This window comes from Solanum lycopersicum, chromosome 7 (assembly GCF_036512215.1).
Source record: "Solanum lycopersicum chromosome 7, SLM_r2.1".
Classification (NCBI taxonomy): Eukaryota; Viridiplantae; Streptophyta; class Magnoliopsida; order Solanales; family Solanaceae; genus Solanum; species Solanum lycopersicum.
The window spans coordinates 15,370,465-15,395,200 of record NC_090806.1 but is presented as its reverse complement, the minus strand read 5'-3'; the positions used below and the strand labels follow the sequence as shown (position 1 = coordinate 15,395,200).

At 35.0% G+C, this 24,736-nt stretch overlaps 1 protein-coding gene across 1 annotated transcript in view; it reads left to right on the top strand.

Annotated features, from left to right (window-relative positions):
* Positions 1-3,650: 3,650 nt before the first annotated feature.
* The window catches only part of LOC138337319 (uncharacterized), a 37,482-nt gene continuing 16,396 nt past the window's right edge, over positions 3,651-24,736 (top strand). The window contains exons 1-4 of the mRNA XM_069287227.1: positions 3,651-4,052; positions 4,162-4,219; positions 7,642-7,743; positions 8,329-8,638. Coding sequence (XP_069143328.1) covers positions 3,651-4,052; positions 4,162-4,219; positions 7,642-7,743; positions 8,329-8,638 — 872 coding nt within the window. The remainder of the gene's footprint in view (positions 4,053-4,161; positions 4,220-7,641; positions 7,744-8,328; positions 8,639-24,736) is intronic.

The following is a 24,736-nucleotide window of genomic DNA, read 5'->3' as shown; positions in this document are numbered from 1 at the left end:
TCAACTTGCTAACACATGGTGGAGATCCACAACTACATTTACTTGAACTGACGATTAGTGTTTCATTCTTTAGAATCATTGTACACATAACATTGGATTCACCATAGCCAATTCTAGTTGGTTTGTTCACAATTGTATTTGTAGAGACCAAGCTCTGCTGCCGAGTAAGCACAAAAACAACAAATTGCTTTGAGGGAGAAGTAATTATCTACAGTTGCCCTCAAATTATTTCCTTCTTTGATATAACTGTATATCTCTCGTGATCAACCTTTTTCTTTCAGATATATTTGCACCAATATTGTCATTAGTCTGTTCAATCAAATCTGCATTATTGATGATTAATTTTGTCCATAATTTGATGTAAGGAACGTCCAATCGCCTTTTTATATATTTAGTAGAAATAATAACTCAGAAGGTGATAAGAATCCTTGTTCTGTTCGGTACAAATATTACACCTCTGGTTTGCAATAATAGCTAATACAAGTTTGATCGTAATTAATTGTTGCTAACTTATTTATTTTCCATGAGCTAAGTACTGTTTTTTTTAACGGATAGATATGAGATTCAAACTCAGGATGTTTGTCGATTCATGACATACTAATAATATGTGTGACTATTTTATATAAAAACTAAGTTAGTAGAAAAAGTACACTTTATTTTCTCAAGTCATCTCTATATTGCAGAATTTAGTGCTAAGACTTGACGAAGAAATTGGTGCGGAAAATTTGAATGTGACGGAAGACAAGTGAGGATAAGTAAGTAGTTTAGCTATGAGTGTAAGTTCAATGGAAGATATGATGAATGCTCCTAAAGTGTGAAGGAGAGTTAAATAAGGTTCATGATGGAATATATGGTTAAACAGCGGAAGCGAAACCATAAACTTTGCATGAAAGATAGACATCACACATATCAAATTTTATTCAAACATAAATCGAGAATACCTCTTCAAGTGTGTATCTTTGATCTGCAATCTTCTGTTGTGTGATTCCAATAACAACAAGAACTGGGAAAATAATGTTGGCTCAGGATGATTTAGGTATACTTCCTGAAATGGTTGGAAATATCTTGGAATAACCTTTACAACGCCGTTGAGTTTGCACGATTCCGAGTTTTTATGAGTGAATTATGCCCTTTGAAAGTTGGGCTATTGGAATAAGGAAAGTCCAATCCAAATTGTGAAAAGGGTAGTTTGGTCTTTTCCTTACACAATTATTTTATTTCATTTTTGGGTAATTAATTGGGGTCTTAACTGATCTTACTCAGTTTACCCTTTTAGAAAAATAATTTAGGGTTTTGAGAGAAGTGAAAAAAAGAGGAGAAACGAGGAGAAAGGTGAAGAACATTCAAGATTCGTAAAGATCTTCGTGTTTAGCTTGTGGATTTCTTCGGGAATGATTCCTATAAACTATGTGAGATCACATAGCGTTGGGTTAGTTCACTCACGCGACAATCATTATTTAATTCAGAGAAATATGTTTGTTTGGAAAGTAAATCCATTGAGTTCTTGATGATATTCGTTTGAATTCTTATGAGTTGTGTTGTTAGAGTTTCTTGAGGTTTGATTCATATTTTTGGGTGGAATTTTGGGTTGAATCTATCATATATTGATATTATAAGTGATTCCAAGTGTTTGAGGGGAAAACCATTGAAGTTTATAGGGTTTAGAGATGAAAATGAATGAGAAAAATCGGGGATTTTCTGGGCAACGCTTGGGCGTCGTGCCTGCCAAGTGCCACATATGTTCCTTTGAACTTTGGCCTCTTGCATGTAGCGCCATCCAAAGCGTCATGGGGAGTACTCTGAACTTTTAGGGCTAATGCCCGTCACCTCTTAGAGCGTCAGCTACGCCAATTCTCTCCATATCTTTCCCATCTTTTCGTACTTGTTCATTATCAATATACCTATCTTTTCTAGTTGACTCCAACACACTAAGGTACATATAAAAATAATGAAATCATCCATAAATAAGACATCATGAACCTTGAATCCATAATCCAATTCAAGGAAAGTTAAGATCAAAGTGGAGAGTTAAAACTCAAGTGTAGATGTTATGAAGCAAGTCAAAGCAAAGATTATAAAGTTTTCAAAAGTCTTTTGCAAACATTTCAACTTTGATTAAAGATTTAAATTTCATGTTTAGTAAAGAGTAAAGATTGAAGTCTTTTCTTCAAAGAAGTATATGGGGACTATGCATTCCCAAAGAGTTTTAGAATGTTTTCACATTTGAGAATGAAAGGGAACATCAATTCAAAGAGAGCTTTTAAGCTAAATTTTGAGTAATTATCTTAATCCAAAGAAAGACTTTTATTTTTACAAACTAATGAGCTAAGTATTTTTTGGGAGTAGTATTGAACATCGATATGAGGATGCGAGTTCAGATAAATCAAGTCTCCATAAACCATGTAGCCATCATGGATAGTAAATGATCATACTTTATGGATGATTCCTTAATATGATTTTAGCACAAGCTAGTGGATCCACTAAGTTAAGCGTCTATATGAGGACAAAGTATAGGAATTTTCTGGCAGCGTGGGCAAGAGTTGTATCACCATTTAGGCTCATAGTGATAGTTGTCGGTAAGATAATTTCCCACAGAAACTATGTTACTTTATTATTTGAGAAAAATTGAGTTTCCATTGAATTATGTCAAGGTAAGTGTTTCTTTTAGAATCCTTTTCAAGCCTATGTAGCATTTAACATTACAACTCACATACTCGTACATTCAATTTACTGATGTTAGTTGACTTGCATCATCTTATAATACGACTCAGGTAACTAGGATTGCATCCAGTGCACCGTTAATCCAATAAGCAGCTCAGAGTCAGTTGATGAGCCTCCTTACATTCTGGAGGACTCTTTTTATCACTTTCTTTCTAGTTTTCAGTTGTTAGGATGATTGGGGGTTCTTTCCGACCATCCCTCTTTCTTTTGGAGATTTCATAGAAAGATGGTATTAGTTCTTTAGTCTTATTCCTTTCAGTTGTATACGTTTAAGAATTCTGTTGCCGTTTTTGGTTAAGTTACTATCTTTTGAGTTATTTTTTGAGCTATATCTCTTGTGTTTGTGTCTTCCGCTAAGTTAGTAATTCAGGTCAAAGGTTCTCTTAAGTCCATCAATGATTTTCGAGTGTCGGCCACGCCTAGGGTATAGGTTCGGGCCGTGACAAACTTGGTTTAGAGAACAAATTTAAAGAGTCCTAGGGAGTCTATGAAAGCGTGTCTGTAGAGCCCTAGTTATTGGTGTAAAGAGTGACACATCTACAATTAGGAGGCTGCAACACTTAGGAAAATTTCTCACTTCTTTCACTCTCATTCAATGCTTTAACAGTTTAATCTCAAAAAAGTCTCCCTCTAATTCGTGTTTGCGCGTGGTTTCAGATAATCATGCCTCCACGAAGAGAAGTCATAGGTCGTCCATCTAGGAGAGATGTTGAAGAGGAAGGGTTACCTAATGCACCTAAAGTGCAACCTCAAGGAGAGGTTACCAATACTGAGTTCCGTGAGGCTATCTTGGGTGTTGAGTCAATCTGTGACTAACCTGTTTGGACAATAAAGAGGAGTTAGACAAGAAGTGAATGAAACATCTACAATCAAGCACTACTGAGGATCCAGAAAACTTTATGTAAGAGCTGAAGAAGATATTTGATGTTATGCGTGTTGTCAACACTGAGGGAGTTGAAATGATTGCATATCAAATGAAGAGTGTGTCTAGGACTATGTTTGACCAGTGGAAAGGGGGTAGAGTTGAGGATGCACCACCTTCTAGTTTGGTCTGTTTTGAGGAAGCTTTGTTTGGGCATTTCTTTCCCCGAGAATTGAATGAGGCCAAGGTATGTGAGTTCCTCACACTTAAGCAAGATTCTCTAAGTGTTCATGAATATGGGATGAAGTTCACCCAAGTATGTCATTATGCTCTGGAGATAGTTGTGGACATGGCGAGTAGAATGAACTTGTTTGTTGCTTGGTTGTCTCGTCTGTCGAGTAAAGAAGGTAGGGATGCCATACTGATTGGGGACATGGATATATCAAGATTGATGATCGATGTGCAGCAAGTTGAGGAAGAGAAACTGACGTACAAGGAAGAATTCAAAAATAAGAAAACTAAGACAGGAAATGAGTTCGGACAGCAGAAATTATAAAGTGAACTGGTCTTCATTTCAGCAAAAGAAAAAGGGACCTGCTCCATCAACTGCTAGTGCATCTGCACCCAGAAACAAAGGTGAGTATAATTGTCAGAATTCCCTACACTTCAGAGCTAAACCGACACAACCTCAAGGTAGTGTGATACAAAGAGGTAGTTGGGCTCCTGCATGTGCTAAATGTGGTAGAACCCACCCAGGTAAGTATCATGATGACCAGATAGGTTGTTTCAAGTGTTGTCAAGAGGGTCACTTCATGAAGGAGTATCTTAAGAACAAGCAATGTAGTGGAAATCCGGGCAATAGACCCCAATCTTTATTATTTTCATATTCTCCTTTCGTTTTAAAACAACGTGCATCTATTTTTGACGTCTGGGCCTACCCTTCCTTTTTTTCCTCTGTGATAATATCACAATATACTTTGATGGAAGAGTAACGCAACAGTGTTTTCATTGAAGGAATATTCCTTCCTTCTCGATACTATCAAAGTATAATATACAGATGTGATTTCAATTTGTAGTTTTTTCATCATATTAATATGTAAATTATTGCAATTTATAGTACGTTCCCTTTAACTTTTGAATATCTCAAATATTCTGCAAATTAATAGAATATACATATAGAGATCAAATCTATCATGCTTAAAGAGGGCCCCTACTATATTTGATTATTTGATTTTTGAATCCACATTTTATAAAAAAATTCTCCTAGTTCAATTATTGACAACTTTGATCCCCCCACGTACATGCACTTCCTCAAGGATTTTTTTAATCTCTTTTAGAATTTTTGTTTTGATAAATACCAACTTGGCAATACACCAACCTAGTCACTTCTTGTTAATATATTATAATATAAAAATACAAGTGATGAAATTTGTCGGTTAATTGAAAGTTTCAACATTTTCCTTGTTTGAATTTTAATGTCTAACATGGTCATTACAGTTTAATTGGCTTGATGACATAGAGTATTACTATTATTTTAATTGCTTAATTCTCTCTTTCCATTTTGTACTATATACAAGGGAGGATCTACGTTGTTGGGTGGAGGTGCCACGACACCCAGTGATTTTAGAAAAAATGTTAAATACACATGTATCTATGTATAATAATTAAATATGTATTACTTTTGCCACCTAATGATTATACTGTAGAATAGCCCAATTGACAAACAAGAGAGTCCGTCAACTTGTTAACTAAGGTTCGAACCACAACACCAACTTCTATTCTTTTGCTTTCCTTTTTTTTCCTTTCTTTTTCTCCATTCATTCTTATTTATGTACTATTATTTATTAATTGAAATTGACCCCTTTTCATAATTCATTTTAATTTTTATTACTTTCTGTTGCACTAATTATTAATCTATTGATATGAGTGTAACATATTAATTATTTTTATCAATTAGTGAGTACTGAATTATAATCGTCAAATGAATATTACTTTATGTAGTATTTTCTAGAAAACATAAGTTTCAAAATGTTTTTTTTAATTTAAAGGTTCGTTCGATCTTCACTGCGTTTTTGTTAAGTAAGATGAATAGGCTGAAAGTACAGTTTTTATTCTTTCCCAACTATATATCTCCAACAACACGTAAAGTCAATGGAAGATGAATATATTATGTTAATACTATTAGATGTTTTATACACGATCAAATTTTAATGTAATTTTTTATCTTAAAGTTTCAGCGAATAAGACATCTAATTCTAAAAAGAAAATCAAAATTGAATTCTTTAGTTATCTCTGATTACAGAAGATCTAAAAGAAAATATTACTATATGCACATTTGATTGATTTGTTTATAAAAAATTAATAACCTGAATTGTAACCCAAAATTAAAGCAATCAGTCCTTTTATTTTACTTGAACGTTATTATAGTCCTCTCTTGGATGCATCACTATTTTTCGTGGATACATCTATATCTTCTCGGATACATATCTATCCCTTCTCGAATTTATCCCTTCCCTGAAGTAATATATCATTTGTAATTTATTGGACAATCAAGGAATATTTTCAAGAGAAATGAAAAATTTGAGATTTTTGTAATTGAGAAAACTTCTTGGATATGATATAATCAGCCACCAAAGATATGAAATTTTTGTACGTTATACTATTTGTTTCTTTAGTAAACAACTTGAATATATTACTTTATAATCTATTTCAAATAGTCACACGACATATATGTGTCGTTTACAACCTAAATTTAGAAACAAAAAAGTTCTTTTCAGCAACGAAATAGAGAATTGCGTTAGATTATGAGTTAAAACATTTCATGTTCAATGAACATATAAAATGTTGATATCTTTCAAAAAATTCATCGGTGTTCATATATATTCGCAAATGGTATCTGTCTTTCACAATGTTATTATCTTCACTTTGTGATATTTGCACTATATGTTGGGTATGTAGCAAGAATTGATAGGAAATAGAGGGAAGGAGAGGAATTTGAAAAGTTTAGAACTTGAAAGGTTGAGAACTTGAAAAGTCCACTAATGCTTTAATAAAAAAGGCAATAGTCCCTCATTGATAATGGAAATGAAAATAGGACAGTTTAAATAAATAAACACTCCTATTAATTATTAAAAGGGTCGGAAAGAGGGACCCCCCTCGCGCCGTCATCGTCGTCGCTCGACGGCTTTGGCTTCGACAAATGATCGATCGAGAGATAATTTTTTGGACAAATTTATTTATTTATTTATTTAATTAATTAAATGGCCAAAAATTATTTTCAATTAATTAGTTGATAACAGAAATTAACCAAAATGTTTTCAACTTTTTAGTTAACCCGACTCGACTCGGATTCGCACGCGTGACCCGTTTTGAATTCCGTTATATTAAAAAATTCCCGCCACTGTTCTAAAAGGTTGCAACTTTCAGGAACAGTCAATACCATTTGAAAGTTTTCAACCTTTCATCAATGGTCGTGTCAATTCTGAAAACTTTCAGAATATATTATTCTTGCCTATAAATACCATTCAGTCTTCAGAATATTTACTAACGAATTTTCTGATCTTCCTTCTTCTTAAAAAACACATTTTTTCGTGTACTTTCCTGCTGTGGATTGATTCGCTAACAGTAGAGTTTTTGGTATCTATACTCTACTGATTGAGATCATTTTACCCTGGGAGGTTATATTCCAAATCAAACCTCGGATACTAGAGGGGAATAATTTCCCTAAAGGGACACTGTGAATTCGGTGGACTTGATTTTCTTCCTAAATTATCAAAAAGAGTATTCAAGATTCTGGTAAGTTTACACATTAAATTATTTTTTACAAATAAATTTCTGTTCATCTTATTTACTGGTTCTAAAATCTCAGTTACTTCGTGTTTCTAAATGATTTATTACAACCAGTAATTTCTGATTTTCATAGACATTGGCATTAATCTTAAGGAAATTATATAAATCTGTGTTTCTGGTGTAGAGAAAAATCTTTGTGATTTTATACTCCTTTAAGTCTGCAATTATAATTTATTGCTTACTTAGATTGTATCGATTTTGTTTATCAGAAATGGAAAACACTGGTGTTACAGAGGCTGTTGTTGCACCAACCCGAACTCTTGTATCACAAGCAGAGAAATCGGGTAAATTCAAAGGTGCGAATTTCAAAGGTTGGCAGCAACGAGTATTTTTCTGGCCTACCACTCTTGGTCTGCAGAAATTTACAAGTGAAGATACTCCAGTACTTGCTGATGATATGCCAGACAGGGAAAAATTTATGATTGTTGAAGCATGGAAACGGTCAGACTTCCTATGTAAAGGTTACATTTTAAGTGCTTTTAAGGATGACTTATATAATGTCTATAGTGCAATAACAACTTCAAAAGAGTAGTGGAATGCACTTGACAAGAAATATAAGACAGAAGATGCATGCTTAAAAATATTTGTGGTCGCAAAGTTTTTAGACTATAAAATGGTAGATAGTAAAACAGTTGGATCACAAGTGCAGGAACTTCAACTTATTCTCCATGATCTGATTGCTGAAGATATGGTAGTAAATGAAGTTTTTCAAGTGGCTGCAATGATCGAGAAGTTGCCTCCTTCGTGGAATGATTTCAAGAATTATCTAAAGCACAAGCGTAAAGAAATGAAGCTTGAAGATCTTGTGATTCGTCTCAAGATTGAGGAAGATAACAGAAATGCTGAAAAGAAGTCGCGTAAGAGTTCAACAATCATTGGAGTTAATATTGTTGAAGAAGATCCTACCAAAGACAAAAAGAGAAAAAAGTCCAATGGGCTGAAGTCAGAACAGGCCAAGATGAAATTCAAAGGCAACTTTTATAATTGTGGCAAGGCTGGTCATAGATCTTCTGATTTTCATACTCCAAGAAAGGACAAAAACAAAGGCAAAGGCAAAAGTCAAGAAAACATCGTGGAAAAGATGGAAGATGCAGATAACTTGTGTGCAATGATATCAGAGTGTAACTTAGTTGGAAATCCCAAGGAATGGTTTCTCGACTCAGGTGCTACTAGACATAATTTCTCTGCAAAAGAAGCCTTTGCAACGTACACTCCTGCTGAGTACGATGAAGATTTATTCATGGGAAACACAACAACAACAAGGATTGCAGGAACTGGGAAAGTAATGTTGAAAATGACCTCCGGCAAAGTGTTGACTTTAAACAAAGTTCTGCATGTCCCTACTATTAGGAAAAATTTAGTTTCTGCTGCACTACTCGTTAAGAACGAGTTTAAGTGTGTCCTAGTTAGTGATAAAGCTGTAATAAGTAAGAATGAAATGTTCATAGGAAAGGGCTACCTCAATGAGGGTCTTTTCAAACTAAATGTAATGGTTATTGACAGTATTAATAAAAATTCTGCTTCTGTTTACTTATTGGAGTTAAGTAATTTATGGCATGCCCGTTTGCGACATGTAAATTACAAAGCCTTGCGAAAATTGGTTAATCTAGAAGTATTGCCTGATTTTAAATGCGATAAGTCGAAATGTGAAATTTGTGTGGAAAGTAAGTTTGTTAAACATCCTTACAAGCCTGTTGAAAGAAATTCTAAAACTTTAGACTTAATTCACACAGATATATGTGATATGAAGTCAACACCATCTCGTGGTGGGAAAAAGTATTTTATAACTTTTATTGATGATTTCACTCGATTTTGTTATGTATATTTGCTTAATAGTAAGGATGAAGCAATTGATGCATTCAAGCAATACAAAAACGAAGTGGAAAACCAATTGAATATAAAGATAAAAATGATTCGGAGTGATAGGGGTGGAGAATATGAATCTCCTTTTGCAAAGATATGTTTGGAATATGGTATTATTCATCAAACTACTGCACCATATACACCACAGTCAAATGGTTTGGCAGAAAGGAATGCCTTAATGATCAATTCTGGTTCACCGCAAAATCTTTGGGGGGAAGCCATCCTTACAGCTAATAAAATACTCAATAGAGTACCCCATCAAAAAACACAATCAATTCCATATGAGTTGTGGAAAGGAAGAAAACCCAACTTGAAATATTTCAAAGTGTGGGGGTGTTTAGCCAAGGTAGAGGTTCCTTTACCTAAAAGGGTTAAAATAGGACCCAAAACAATAGATTGTGTCTTTATTGGGAATGCTCTAAATAGTAAAGCCTGTCGATTTTTGGTTCACAAATCTGATAATCCTGAGATTCATGTTAATACGATAATTGAATCAGATAATGCAGAGTTTTTTGAAAACATTTATCCGTATAAAACTGAAAGTGAATCAAAAAGTGAAAGACCTAAACGACCACGAGAAGAATCAATGGAAAATATTCTAACTGAGGAACCTAGGCGAAGTACTCGACAACGAAAATCTGTTTATTTCAGACCAGATTTTGTAGCACTATTGCTTGAAAATAAGTCTCAAACATTTAAAGCAGCTATGTCTTCGTCAGAGTCAACTTATTGGAAAGAAGCAGTCAATAGTGAGATTGAATCAATTTTAAGCAATCACACTTGAGAATTGACTGATCTTCCTCCAGGAAATAAACCTTTAGGATCAAAATGGATCTTTAAAAGGAAAATGAAGCCTGATGGGACTATTGAAAAATATAAGGCTAGACTAGTAGTTAAAGGGTACGGACAAAAGGAAGGTCTGGACTACTTTGACATATACTCTCCACTAACAAGGATAACATCAATTAGGATGTTAATAGCACTAGCAGCAGTGTATGATCTTAAAATCCACCAAATGGATGTAAAGACAGTGTTCTTAAATAGAGAGTTAGAGGAAGAAATTTACATGGAAAAACCTGAAGGGTTTATAGTTCTTGGTAAAGAAAAGAAAGTGTGCAGACTTCTGAAGTCACTTTATGGACTCAAGCAAGCACCCAAACAATGGCATGCTAAATTTGATCAAATAATGTTGGCAAATGGATTCAAGATTAACGAATATGATAAATGTGTTTACATTAAAAACGTTATGAATCATGAAGTCATTGTTTGTTTGTATGTTGATGATATGTTAATAATGAGTAAACAAATTGACGATATAAATGCTACTAAGTGCATGTTATCCAGCAAGTTCGATATGAAAGACTTAGGAGTTGCTGATTTGATCTTAGGGGTCAGGATTATCAAAACTCCCCAGGGACTAGCATTATCTCAATCTCATTATATTGAAAAATATTGAATAAGTTCAATTACTTGAATTTCAATGTAGTCAAAACTCCAATTGATTTAAGTTATACATTTAAAAAGAATGAAGGTCAAAGTGACTCTCAATTAGAATATGCCTGAGTGTTGGGAAGTTTTATGTATATTATGAATTGCACGCGACCAGATATAGCATGTGCTATTAGTAAACTGAGTCGGTACACTAGTAATCCGAACCAAACTAACTGGATAGCTATGAAACGTGTGTTGGGTTATTTAAAATGGACACAACATTATGCTTTGCATTATAATAAATATCCTGCTGTGATTAAAGGATATAGTGATGCAAATTGGATCACCGGGTCAAATGATGTAAAATCCACGAGTGGTTATGTATTCATACTTGGTGGAGGAGCTGTCTCTTGGAAATCTTCCAAACAGACATGTATTGCTCGCTCCACAATGGAATCTGAATTCATTGCTTTGGATAAGGCTGGTGAAGAAGCGGAATGGCTTCGGAATTTCCTAGAGGATATTCCATTCTGGCCCAAACCTGTTGGACCAATTTGCATACATTATGATAGTCAAGCAGCAATAGGTAGGGCAGGGAGCGTTATGTACAACGGAAAGTCTTGTCATACACGACGTAGACATAACACCATAAGACAACTGCTCTCTAGTGGAATTATCACAATTGACTATGTAAAGTCAAGCGATAATGTGTCTGATCCACTAACGAAAGGCCTAGTGAAAGAGACAGTTGAAAGGTCATCTAAGGGAATGGATTTACGACTTAGGACAAGTCAGCAAGACGGTAACTCTATCTAGCAGACTGGAGATCCCAAGAGCTAGATTCAAGGAGAAAAACAAAATTGTGGTTGACGGTTCGACATTGTCAATTAACTCAATCCATTCTCATGATGAAGATAATGTTCAGGAAAAGGTTAAGACTTTAAGGCTTGTTAATGAGTTAATAAAGCTTAAAGTTTTTAATGATTTGCTAAGTTTGGTAGATTTGACCAAATAGTGTATCTATGAGATGACACGGTTAGAAATCACCTATGTGAGTGTGAAGTGGAAGCCGCTTCAAAGAGAATTTTATGTCAAAAGCCTATTCTCTATACACTCATGAAACCAGGAGGTGTTCATGGCTGAAACGAACACAATCGTAAGAATCATAAACAGTAAAGGGTTAATTGTGTGACATATGGTTGTCTAGGTATACACCAAAGTTCGACGGTTCAAAGATATCACATATACCGATTGACCGAGTATATCCGACATATGTTCACTACGGAAAGTCCAAGGGCAAACCTACTTATCCAGATGCAATTAATCCTTGCTTGTAAAGTACACAATTGTCCGTGCATTCCTATGTTATAACTATCTCCCATCAATGTGGGAGATTGTTGGGTGTGTAGCAAGAATTGATGGGAAATAGAGGGAAGGAGAGGAATTTGAAAAGTTTAGAATTTGAAAGGTTAGGAACTTGAAAAGTCCTCTAATGCTTTAATAAAAAAGGCAATAGTCCCTCATCGGTAATGGAAATGAAAATAGGTGAGTTTAAATAAATAAACACTCCTATTAATTATTAAAAGGGTTGGAAAGAGGGGCCCCCCTCGTGCCGTCGTCGTCGTCGCTCGCTCGCTTCGGCTTCGGCTACGGCTTTGGCTTTGGCAAATGATCGATCGAGAGATAATTTTTTGGACAAATTTATTTTAATTATTTATTTAATTAATTATATGGCCAAAAATTATTTTCAATTAATTAGTTGATAACAAAAATTAACCGAAATATTTTCAACTTTTTTAGTTAACCGGACCCGACTCGGATCCGCTCGTGTGACGGTAATTCCGTTATATTTAAAAATTCCCGCCACTGTTCTGAAAGGTTGCAACTTTCAGGAATAGTCAATACCATTTGAAAGTTTGCAACCTTTCATTAATGGTCGTGTCGATTCTGAAAGGGTTGCAACCTTTTAGAATATATTATTCTTGCCTATAAATACCATTCAGTCTTCAGACTATTTACTAAACAAATTTTCTGATCTTCCTTCTTCTTTAAAAAATACATTTTTTCGTGTACTTTCCTGCTGTGGATTGATTCGCTGACAGTAGAGTTTTTGGTATCTATACTCTACTGATTGAAATCATTTTACCCTAGGAGGTTATATTCCAAATCAAACCTCAGATACTAGAGGGGAATAATTTCCTTAAGGGGACACTGTGAATTCAGTGGACTTGATTTTCGTCCTAATTTATCAAAAAGAGTATTGAAGATTCTGGTAAGTTATACATATTAAATTATTTTTTCAAATAAATTTATGTTCATCTTATTTACTGGTTCTAAAATCTCAGTTACTTCGTGTTTCTGAATGATTTATTACAACCAGTAATTTCTGATTTTCTTAACACAGATTGGCAACACTATAAGCATTGCATCTTTTAAAATACTAATCATTGATCAATCAATTCGTAAAGATTCTTTTGAAGTCTTTCAAATCTCTATTGCTTCAACTTAAGTATAATGTGTTTGTAATTGACTTTGTCGATGAATTTTGTGATACATTTTATTGTTCTCTTCCATAAATAGAAATACTTAAAAAATTGATTTCTAACTTGACAACAATAAAAACAATCAAGAAAGCTACTTTATTTCTATAATAATAACAATTATCATCATGTTATATTCTGAATTTTGAAAATATCTATCAAAGAGCAATTTTTGCCTCCACAAAAACAAAAACAATCATTAAAGAAACTTTCTTTCTATATACAATCAGAATTATCTTAATGTTATATTCTAAATTACATTAATTAATTTTTTATACTACACTTAATATCTTGCCGTAAAGAAAACTCTAAAGCTTACCCCCCCCCCCATACAAAAGAACCAATATACTTTTTTCAGGTTACTTTTTTTGTAATTTATTTATTTTTTAGTTTTTTCTTGATCTATTTTTCTAAACAAAGTCTTTTTTTATTAACTTTTTCTTTTGTTGTTCTTTTTTTTAACTACTCATTTTCTTTATTTTGAATTTCAATATTCATTAGGATTTGAATGTTAAACGTTCCTTATCAAATTTCCTCCGTTAAATAGTTTATAATATTTGATATTAAGAAAATATCAAACTGAAAATTTGATATTTGATAATCTTTCGATGATACATTATAAAATTATTGATTTCTTGATAGTCAAACATTGTTCGTTCTTTTTGTCATGAGATTTGATATTTTCTTCAAATTATTTAAAAATTGTTGACATGTCATTTTAAAGAGTATTTTAATTATCAAAATATAAATTTAGTGGTCATATTATGTAACATAATATTTAAAATATGCTTATGCGATAATCCTTTAAATTATTTCTAGGAACAAAATATGAACCATTCAAACACATTTTATTTTAATAAGTTCAAAATTTTCTTTCTAAAATATGGCAAAACACATTAATTATTATTTGTAAGAAGTTAATCAAGTAATAGATTATTCATTTAAACAAAATTACATAATATCCTTATGGGCCCATAACAAAAGTTAAGACATATATAGACTCTTCTAGATTTTCATTTTGACCATTAATTATAAAATTATTATTTTACACCTAAATTAAATTAATTAGTTTTTGTATACTACACTTAATATCATGCCGTAAAGAAAACTCTAAAGCTTACCTCCCACAAAATAACCAGTATACTTTTTTTCAGGTTATTGTTTTTTCTAATTTATTTATTTTTTAGCTTTTTCTTCCTCTATATTTCTATAAAAAGGGCTTTTTCTATTAACATTTTCTTTTGTTGTTCTCCTTTATTTTTTAACTACTCATTTTGTTTATTTTGAATTTCAATATTCATTAGGATTTGAATGTTGAACGTTGACCTTATCAAATTTCCTCTGTTAAATAGTTTATCATATTTGATATTAAGAAGATATCAAAATTAAAATTTTATATTTTATAATCTTTCGACGAATACATTATAAAATTATTGATTTCTTTATGGTCAAACATTGTTCATTCATTCAGTCATGAAATTTGATATTTTCTTCAAATTAATTAAAAACTACTGATACATCATTTTAAAAGAATATTTTAATAATTAAAATATGAATCTAGTGATCATATTATGTAACATAATGTCACACCCTAAGCTACCCCCGAGACGCGAACGTGGAACCTAGGACCACAAGTGATACCAAGCTAACCCTGTTGGCATGATCATGAACATACTAAAGATAATCAAATGTTGCAGAAGCTAAATCATACTTAAAATGAAAAGATGGGAAATACCCATATTCTATAACTGAGATGTTTGAAAACAATGAGTTTAATACAAAAGAAATATTAACTCAATCTATGCTGAATCTAACTATGTCTGAAAATAACCTCTAAACTAGACTAAAAATACTGGGACAAACCCCAACTAAATCTAGCAAAAACTGAAACTAAATGACTAAATGCTGAAATGAAACTCATGACTGTTGTCCTCGGAGAATGAGGACTCACCGCAGAATCTGCTGGACTGGAGATCAAGAAATCGATCTATGCGTGATCTCGATGTTGAGAACCTGAACCTACATCACGAGAAGATCTAGTGCACGTATGCGTCATAACTTGAAAGATACTGAGCATGTAGGATAGAGTAAAGCTGAAATAAAACATAACTGAACAAGCACAAAAACAGGCATAATAATCTGAACGTGATGTGCTTGTTTCAGAGCTAACTGGATGCAATGACCAATTTATTACATGCTGAAACTGAATACTGAATATACTGATATATGGTCTATGTAGAGAGTCTGACTGAACTGTGGGAGCTACTAATAACCTATAATAAAACCACATGAGCTAAATGTGGAGACCGATGTATACGCCCCATCGAGAGGACCCAATATACCCTGCCAAAGGTATAAAGGCATGCTGGCGTGATCACTAAACTGATTGCCCACAGAGGGGACTTACAACCTACTCGGCTAGTAGTTTTGGGATTATTGGGTATGCTAAACCCTAGTCCAACTCGGTATTATTCTACTCCCAATTAATTCTGTAAATTAACCAATTATATCTAAATTTCTATAAATACTGGATAGCTTGAAACTGAACATGCAAACTGAGAAAGCAACAATTAATCTAGTAATTATGCATTTATAATTGAGGCATTTATATCTGAAGTCTCTGAAATATACGACCTAGCATGTATAAATCAAGAACTAATGAAATACATAGCTAGGGTTATGAAATTCATGCGATAATCTGAGTAATAATATGATAATCTGATTTGGAACATATATTAAATAAATTCATGAAGTTCTATCAAAATTCTAGAAACCCTAGATTTAATCATGATATGCGAATCAAGAATCTGACTGAAAACTAGGGATCCAATGGGTGAAAGGAACCCACTAGTGAAATCCCACATACTTGGTAATGAAATCCACGGAAAAATACTTAAGTTTCGTGGCTGGAATTGCGGAAGCTTGTGGAGTTCTTGAACTAGGGTTCTTGAGCTTTTTTTCTCCTCTCTTGCTTCTAATTTTCTAAGTTTTGATTTAATGATTTGACTTGGATATGTTTTAATCATATTTCTAGGCTTAAACTGACTAAAATCTGATGATTTAGGGTAAAAATGACGTAAATTAGGGTTTAAACAGAGTGGGAAAGGTCAAAAAGACCCCTGGGAAGGTTAATGTCGGGCCATATGACGGCCTGGACTCACGGTCTTTCATGCGCCCGACGCCGTGTCGTTGGTTTTGTCGTGAGTGCCTATTCGACAAGCCTTTACTAAAATTGGCAAAACGTTTTACTCGGAGGTCTGATTTAAGCAAGGTTTGTGGATACGGAATGATAATTCAATTATTATATATGTGGGTAGGTTATGGGAGACCTAATTCATTTTGTGCTAAGAGTTATGATCATTTTAATTAGACCCAACTGCATTTCCCCTTAACTGGCTGCAAATTTTCCACCTACGATCAGACATACGGACCATAGGTCCACCTACGAACCATGCTGGTCATACATAGATCTTGTCAGAGAGTGGTTGAAGTGAGTCTTGATCGACGATCACAGACTACGAACCGTCGTTTGACCTACCGACCATAAGTCTGTCCGTCGTCCAAGACTTAACCAATTATTCTAGGCTGAAATTTTTGGGAATTTCTGATCCCATCGACGGTTGTGCAGGACAAACCGTGGTTCAGTCTACGGTCCATCAGTTCCACCTTTGGTAGAACCTACAGATTTTTTCCGCAAAACTATGTTTTGGTCTGTTTTGGCTATGGGGTGTTACATTATCTCCCCCTTGGGAACATTCGTCCTCAAATGAAGACTGAACTAGCTGAAATAGAGGGACAGAGATGCAAGCCCTACAACTAAACACAGAGAACTGAGTTCTGAGTACATGCAATTAAGCTAAAAATGAAAGTACAAACTGAGGGAACATGATTCTAAAACTAAATTTACGCATGAATGACTGTAAAACTGAAGAGGAACTATTACTTCAAGCTGGAATGGAATCGGAAGGAAAAAGGTAAGGATACTTGGCTTTTATGTCTGCTTCTGCTTCCCAAGTAGCTCCTTCAACGGACTGACACCTCTACAAAACCTTGACTGAAGCGACTTCTTTGTTTCTCAACCTTCTTACCTGACGGGCAAGAATCTCAACTGGTACATCCTCATAAGTAAGACTATGTTTCACCGCCACACTCTCTAATGGCACTATAGAGGCTGGGTCACCCACGCACTTCTTCAAGTGAGATTCGGAAGACCGGATGCACTACTGCTAATTTTGCTAGCAACTCTAACTCATATGACACCTTTCCAATCCTTTTCAAGATCTTGTAAGGGCCTATATATCTAGTAATAAGTTTCTCTTTCTTTCCAAATCTCATCACCCCTTTCATAGGTGAGACTTTAAGAAAAACCCAATCATAAACTTAGAACTCTAATTCCCTTCTCCTCACATCTGCATAAGATTTCTGACGACTTTGGGTTGTCTTAAATCTATATCTAATGAGTTGCACTTTATCCATAGCATAAAGGACTGAATCTGGCCCTATTAAAACTGCTTTACCTAATTCAAAACAACCAACAGGAGATCTACATCTACCCCCCTTATAAAGCCTCATAAGGGGCCATCTGAATGCTGGAATGGTAGTTATTATTGTAGGCAAACTCAATAAGAGGAAGGTGATCATCCAAACTACCTTTGAAATCGATCACACAAGCTCTCAACATATCCTCTAAGGTCCGAATGGTACGCTCTGCCTGCCCATCCGTATGTGGATAAAATGTTATACTAAGGTTAACTTGAGTACCAAGACCTTTTTGAAATGACTTCCAGAAATGAGAGGTAAACTGAGGACCTCTATCTGATATGATAGACAAAAGAACCCCATGGAACCTAACAATTTCAGTAAGGTAAAGCTAGGCATAGTCCTCTGCCTAATATGTAGTCTTCACCGCTAAAAAGCGAGAAGACTTAGTCATCCTATCAACTATCACCCAAATTGAGTCATGTTGTCTACGAGTACGAGGTAACCTTGTGATGAAATCCATATTGATCACATCTCACTTCCAAGTAGGAATATCGATCTCTTGAGTCATACCTCTTGGTTGTTGATGTTCTACCTTGACTTGCTTGGAATTGGGGCACTTACTCACAAAGTCTGCTATATCCCTCTTCATGCCATTCCACCAATAGACTTCTTACAGATCGCGGTACATCTTAGTGGCACCTGGATGAATAGAATACCTGGAGTTATGAGCTTTTGTAAGAATATGCTGCCTTAACTCTCCCACATCAGGAATACACCATCTACCTTGGTAGGGAAGTACACCATTTCTCCATTGGGAGAAAACCTCCACTCTCTTATTGTTGAATGCACCCTTTAGCTAAAGCAAGACCGGATCACTCTCTTGCTTTTCCTTAGCCTCCACTACCAAAGACGATTCTGCCCCATTCTGAACTGTTACACCTCTGTCTGATATGCTCATAAGGCGAACTCCCAAGCGAACAACCTGTGAACATCCTTTACTAGCTCCTTTATGTTTTCCTCAACATGGGCTACACTACCCATAGATAATATACTAATATCACCGGCCACTACATTCGCCTTTCCAGAATGATAATGCACACTCATATCACAATCCTTAAGGAACTCAAGCCATCTCCCCTGGCAAAGATTCAACTCTTTCTGCGTGAAAACATACTGAAGGCTCTTATTATCAGTGAACAAATCTATATGAACACCATACAAGTAGTGTCTCCATATCTTGAGTGCAAAAACCACTGCTGCAAGCTCGAGGTCAGGAGTTGGATAGTTCTTCTCATGCACCTTAAGCTTTCTTGAGTCATAAGATATAACCTTATCACTTTGCATCAACACACAACCAAGTCCAACTCTAGATGCATCGCAGTAGATCACATAACCATATGAACCCTCTGGTAGAGTCAAGACAGGAGTTGTAGTCAATCTAGTTTTCAATTCTGCGAAGATTTTCTCACAATCATATGATCATTGTAACTTGACCATCTTTTGAGTCAACCTAGTCAATGGTGAGGCTATGGATGAAAATCCTTCCACGAACCTTCTGTAATAACCTGCTAGACCTAAGAAACTTCTGATATCTGTAGTAGAGATAGGTCTGGTCCATTGTTTCACTGCTTTTATGTTTAGTGAATCTACGCTGATCCTTTCGCTAGAGTCAATGTGACCAAGGAAAGAAATGGAATGCAACCAAAACTCACATTTACTAAACTTAGCGAATAACTGGTGATCTTTTAGAGTCTGCAGAACAACTCTCAAATGACTTGCATGTTCTTCCTCACTCCTAGAGTAAATGAGGATATCATCAATGGAGAAGATAACAAACAAGTCTAAGTATTGTTTGAACACTCTATTCATCATCCATGAAAGTTGCATAAGTATTAGTTAGTCCCAATTACATATTCATAATGACCATACCGAGTTCTGAAGGCTGATTTTGGAATGTCACTATCTCTGACTATGAACTGATCATAACCCGATCTAAGGCCTATCTTTGAGAAATTACTTGCACCCTGAAGTTGGTCAAACAAGTCATCAATCTTGGGGATGGGATACTTATTCTTTATTGTGACATTTTTCAACTGTCTATAGTCAATGCTCATTCTGAGAGAACCATGTTTCTTCTTTACGAACAATACTGGTGCACCCCATGGTGAAATACTAGGTTTGATGAAACCCTTATCTCAAGGTCTTTCAACTGCTCTTTCAATTCCTTAAGCTCTGCTGGAGCCATTCTGTAAAGAGGAATAGAAATAGGCTGGGTATCTTGAAGGATATCAATTCCAAAGTCGATTTCCTTTTCGGGAGGAACCTTGGGAAGATCTTTTGGAAATACGTTTGGAAATTCACAGACTACTGGAACTGACTCAAGAGATGGGGTTTCAAGGATAAAATACCTTAACCCGAACTAGATGATAGAGATAACCCTTAGATATCATATTTCTGGCCTTAGGGTAAGAAGTAAATCGACCCATAGGCGCCAGGCTACTACCCTTGCATTCTAAGATTGGTTCGTCTGGAAACTGAAAAAGAACAATCCTAGTTCAACATTCGACTGAGGCAAACCATGTGTGTAACCAATCCATGCCTAGAATGACATTGAAGTCTACCATTTCTAACTCTACTATATCTGCTGAGGTGACTTTCTAAGATACTATGACAGGGAATTTCTACATACCCGTCTAGCTATAGTTGGGTAACCGACTGGTGTAGAGACTGTGAAAGGTTCTGAGAGAGTTTCTTGAATAATATTAAAGTTTAGTTCTATACTGAGTTATAAAAGACAAAGTAGTTTCTGTTGTCTTTACACTAAGTGAACCATATGTGAGTCACATCCTTAAGCTAGTTGGATGCGAATTTCACCCTATTACTCCCAGTTACTTGCATAACTCAAAATATTTTATTTTCCTTATCAATGAACTTCTTTGGGTCCTTACTAACTTGCGACCCTAAAAACTTAGGCGAATTCATCCTAACAAAATCACAAACTATGTCTGCCACTAATCGGTCATTTCTATTAGTAGGAACTAGAACCTGCTGATTGTTCTGGTTTGTTATACCCTGATCCAAAAGATGAATTGGCATTCTAAAACTCTGTATTTGAACTTCCTTATCTGGTATTAGAGGAACTGCGTTAGCATTAGCATTCCATGCCTAAGATCTATGAGAAGGAATGATCTTAAGCGCATAATGATGGATTAGAAAGAAAATCATACAAACGCACGATATGAACATCAAGAAAGTGAAGTTTTTCTAAAACACTTAATAGCCTCCCTCTCATTAGATGTGGTGAACTTCACACCAATGAAAAGGACTCTACTTAGAGCAGCTTTTCAGACATCGTAGAACTCTTGAACCTAGTTCTCTAATACAAGGTTGTGTCATGCACCGAGCTACCCCGAGATGCGGACACGGAACCTAGGACAAAAAGTGATGTCAAGATAACCTTGTCGGCATGATCATGAGCATACTAAAGATAATAAAATGTTGTGGAAGCTAAAGCATACTTAAAATGAAAAGATGGGGAATACCCATATTCTATAACTGAGATATTTGTAAAAAAATGATTTTAATACAAAAGAAATATTGACTCAATACTAAGCTGAATCTAACTATGTCTGAAAAAAGCCTCTAAACTAGACTAGAAATACTAGGACAAGCCCCTAGCTAAATCTAGCAAAAACTAAAACTAAATGACTAAAGACTAAAATGAAACTCATGACTGTTGTCCTCGGAGAATGAGGACTCACCACTGAATCTGCTAAACTAGAGATCGAGAAATAAATCTATGCGTGATCAGAATGCTGAGAAGCTGAACCTACATAACGAGAAGATGTAGCCGCACGTATACGTCAGTACTTGAAAGGTACTGAGCATGTAGGAAAGAGTAAAGCTGAAATAAAACATAACTGAACAAGCACAAAAACAAGTATAATAATCTAAACGTGATGTGCTGATTTTTGAGCTAACTGGATGCAATGACCAATTTATAACATGCTGAATATGAATATACTGATAAATGGTCAATCTAGAGAGTCTGACTGAACTGTGGGAGCTACTAATAACCGATAATAAAACCACATGAGCTAAATATGGAGTCCGATGTATACGCCCCATCGAGAGGACCCAATATACCCTACCAAAGGAATAAAGGCATGCTGGCGTGATAACTAAACTGATTGCCCACAGAGGGGACTTACAACCTACTCGGCTAGTAGTTCTGGGACTATTGGGTATGCTAAACCCTAGTCCAACTCCGTATTATGCTACTCCCAATTAATTCTGTAAATTAACTAATTATATATGAATTTGTGTAAATACTGAATAGCTCGAAACTGAACATGCAAACAGAGAATGCAACAATTAATCTGGTAATTATGCATTTATAATTGAGGCATGTCTATCTGAAGTGTCTGAAATTTATGACCTAGCATGTGTAATTCAAGAACTAAAGAAATACAAAGCAAGGGTTCTGAAAAATTCATGCGATAATCTGAGTAATAATATGATAATCTTATTTGGAACATATATTAAATAAATTCATTAAGTTCTAACAAATTTCTAGAAACCCTAGGTTTAATCATGATATGGGAATCAAGAATCTGACTGAAAACTAGGGATCATATGGGTGAAAGGAACCCACTAGTAAAATCCAACAGACCTGGTGATGAAATCCCCAGAAAAATACTTAAGTTTCGGGGCTAGAACTGCTGGAGCTTGTGGCATTCTTGAACTAGGGTTGTTGAGATTTTTTCCTCCTCTCTTGCTTCTAATTTTCTAAGTTTTGATTTAATGATTTGACGAATATGTTTTAATCATATTTCTAGGCTTAAATTGACTAAAATCTGATAATTTAGGGTAAAAACGACGTAACTTAGGGTTTAAACGGAGTGGGAAATGTCAAAAAGACCCCTGAGAAGGTTGCTATTGGGCCTCACGACGGCCAGGATGACGGTACGTCGTGTGCCCGACGCCCTGTCATTGGGTCCGTCGTGAGGGCTTGTTCGACAGGCCTTTACTAAAATGGGCATATACTTTTACTTGGAGGTTTGATTTTAGCAAGGTCGGTGGCTATGGAAAGAAATTCAATTATCTATCCGTGGGTAGGTCATGGGAGACCTAATTAATTTTTTTCTAAGAGTTATGATCATTTTAAGTTGAGCCAACTGCATTTCGCCTAAACGGTTCCAAATTTAACCCCTACGGACCGTAGGTCCACCTACAAACCATGCTGGTCATTCATAGCTCTTGTCAGAGAGTGTTAGGGTAGGGGGGTTTGTAAAGGGTGGGTTGGGGGATGGTAGAGTAGGGGGATGGTAGGTGTTGGGTTGGGGGATGGTAGGGTGGAGTGGGAAGGGAGGAGGTTGGAAGAGAATTTTGGAAAATGTTTTCCTTATGTTCTGAAGGGAAGTCATTTTCCTTAAATTTGAGGAAAATGAGTTGATTTGGAAAACATTTTCCAAAACATTTGGCTCAACCAAACATGAGAAAATTGAAAAACATTTTCTAGAAAATGTTTTCCTTCATACTAAACACACCCTTAGTTTTTGTCTTTATAATGAAAAATATTTTTGAGAAATAACATTTATTTTTTACTAGAGTAGAAAATAATTTTAAAATATTTTTTAAAAAGAAACTTACAAAATTTATCGTGTGTGTGTGAGAGAGGGGGGTGGGTCGAGGGTAAGATTGAAAAAATAAAAATTTGAAGTTCAATTTTTTTTAAAAAAAACAATATTAATTTTTTTTTTGTGTGTGTGTGTGTGGGGGGGGGGGGGGGAGGGGGTTGAGGATAGGGGTGAAAATTATAAAATTTGAAGTTTAAAATATTTTTTAAAAACAAAATTAAATTTTTTAGGAGGGATTGATTCGAGTGTAGGGGTGAAAAAATTAAAATTTGAAGTTTGACTTTTTTAAAAACACAATGTTAAATTATTTTTTTTTTTTGGGAGGTGGGGGTGATGGTAGGGGGCTAGTGGAGGGGGGGGGGGGAGGTCAAGGGTATGAGTGAAAAATGAAATTTTGAAGTTTAATATATTTTTTAAAAACAAACTGTTTTTTTTTTGGGGGGGGGGAGGGGCTGGTAAGGGGTGGGTTGATTGGGGGGGGGGGGGTCAAGGATAAGGGTGAAAAATTGAATTTTTGAAGTTAATATCATTTGTAAAAACAAACTTAAATTATTTTTTTGGGGATGATGGTTGTAGGGGTGGGTGGGTGGGTGCTTGGGTGTGGGAGAGTCGACACCAAACGAAGTGAACGTAAACATATTATGGTATGTTCTGATATAAGTTTGAAAATGTTTTCTTCTTTCATATTCAAACTTTTTGTGTTTGAACAATTAGGAACCTTTTATAGAATTATATTACTCGCTTTGTTTATCTGTATTACGTGATGTACATACTATTGAAGCATCGACTTAGACTAAACTTTTGGTTGGAAATGTATTTTAGGTCTCAAGATGCTGAGTAGACGCATCCAACATGCACCCTTATGTGCAAACAATCTCAATTTATAATAACGCGATAATCAATATGGCATACTGAAAATGTAAGCAAAGATGCTCACCTGTTTTAGAGATAGTGAATAGGTTGCATACTTGCTTTCCTTTTGTCTAAATTGTCCAGAAACTGATCGAATCACACGAATTTCGTGGCTGGCAGCTAATTATCAAAATACACAACATGTTTAAAGGTTGAAGTTAAAATGTTATTAGACAAATTTGAATAAGTTACATGTTAAACTCGTCGTATAGAAAATAGATTGGTAATGTTAGATTAGTAATAATGAAAAATGTACAACAATGCTTCAATAAATACAAAAGATTATTAAAGGCAGAATCAATCTGTACACATTGGAAACATTAAACTAATGAGAGAGGAAACATTTCTGAGAAAGCGTCAAAGGTTCTCGGATGATAAGTGCAACTTGTTTTGAAAAACCAGCTATGTACCAATAGTTATTGCCACTTGGTAATTAT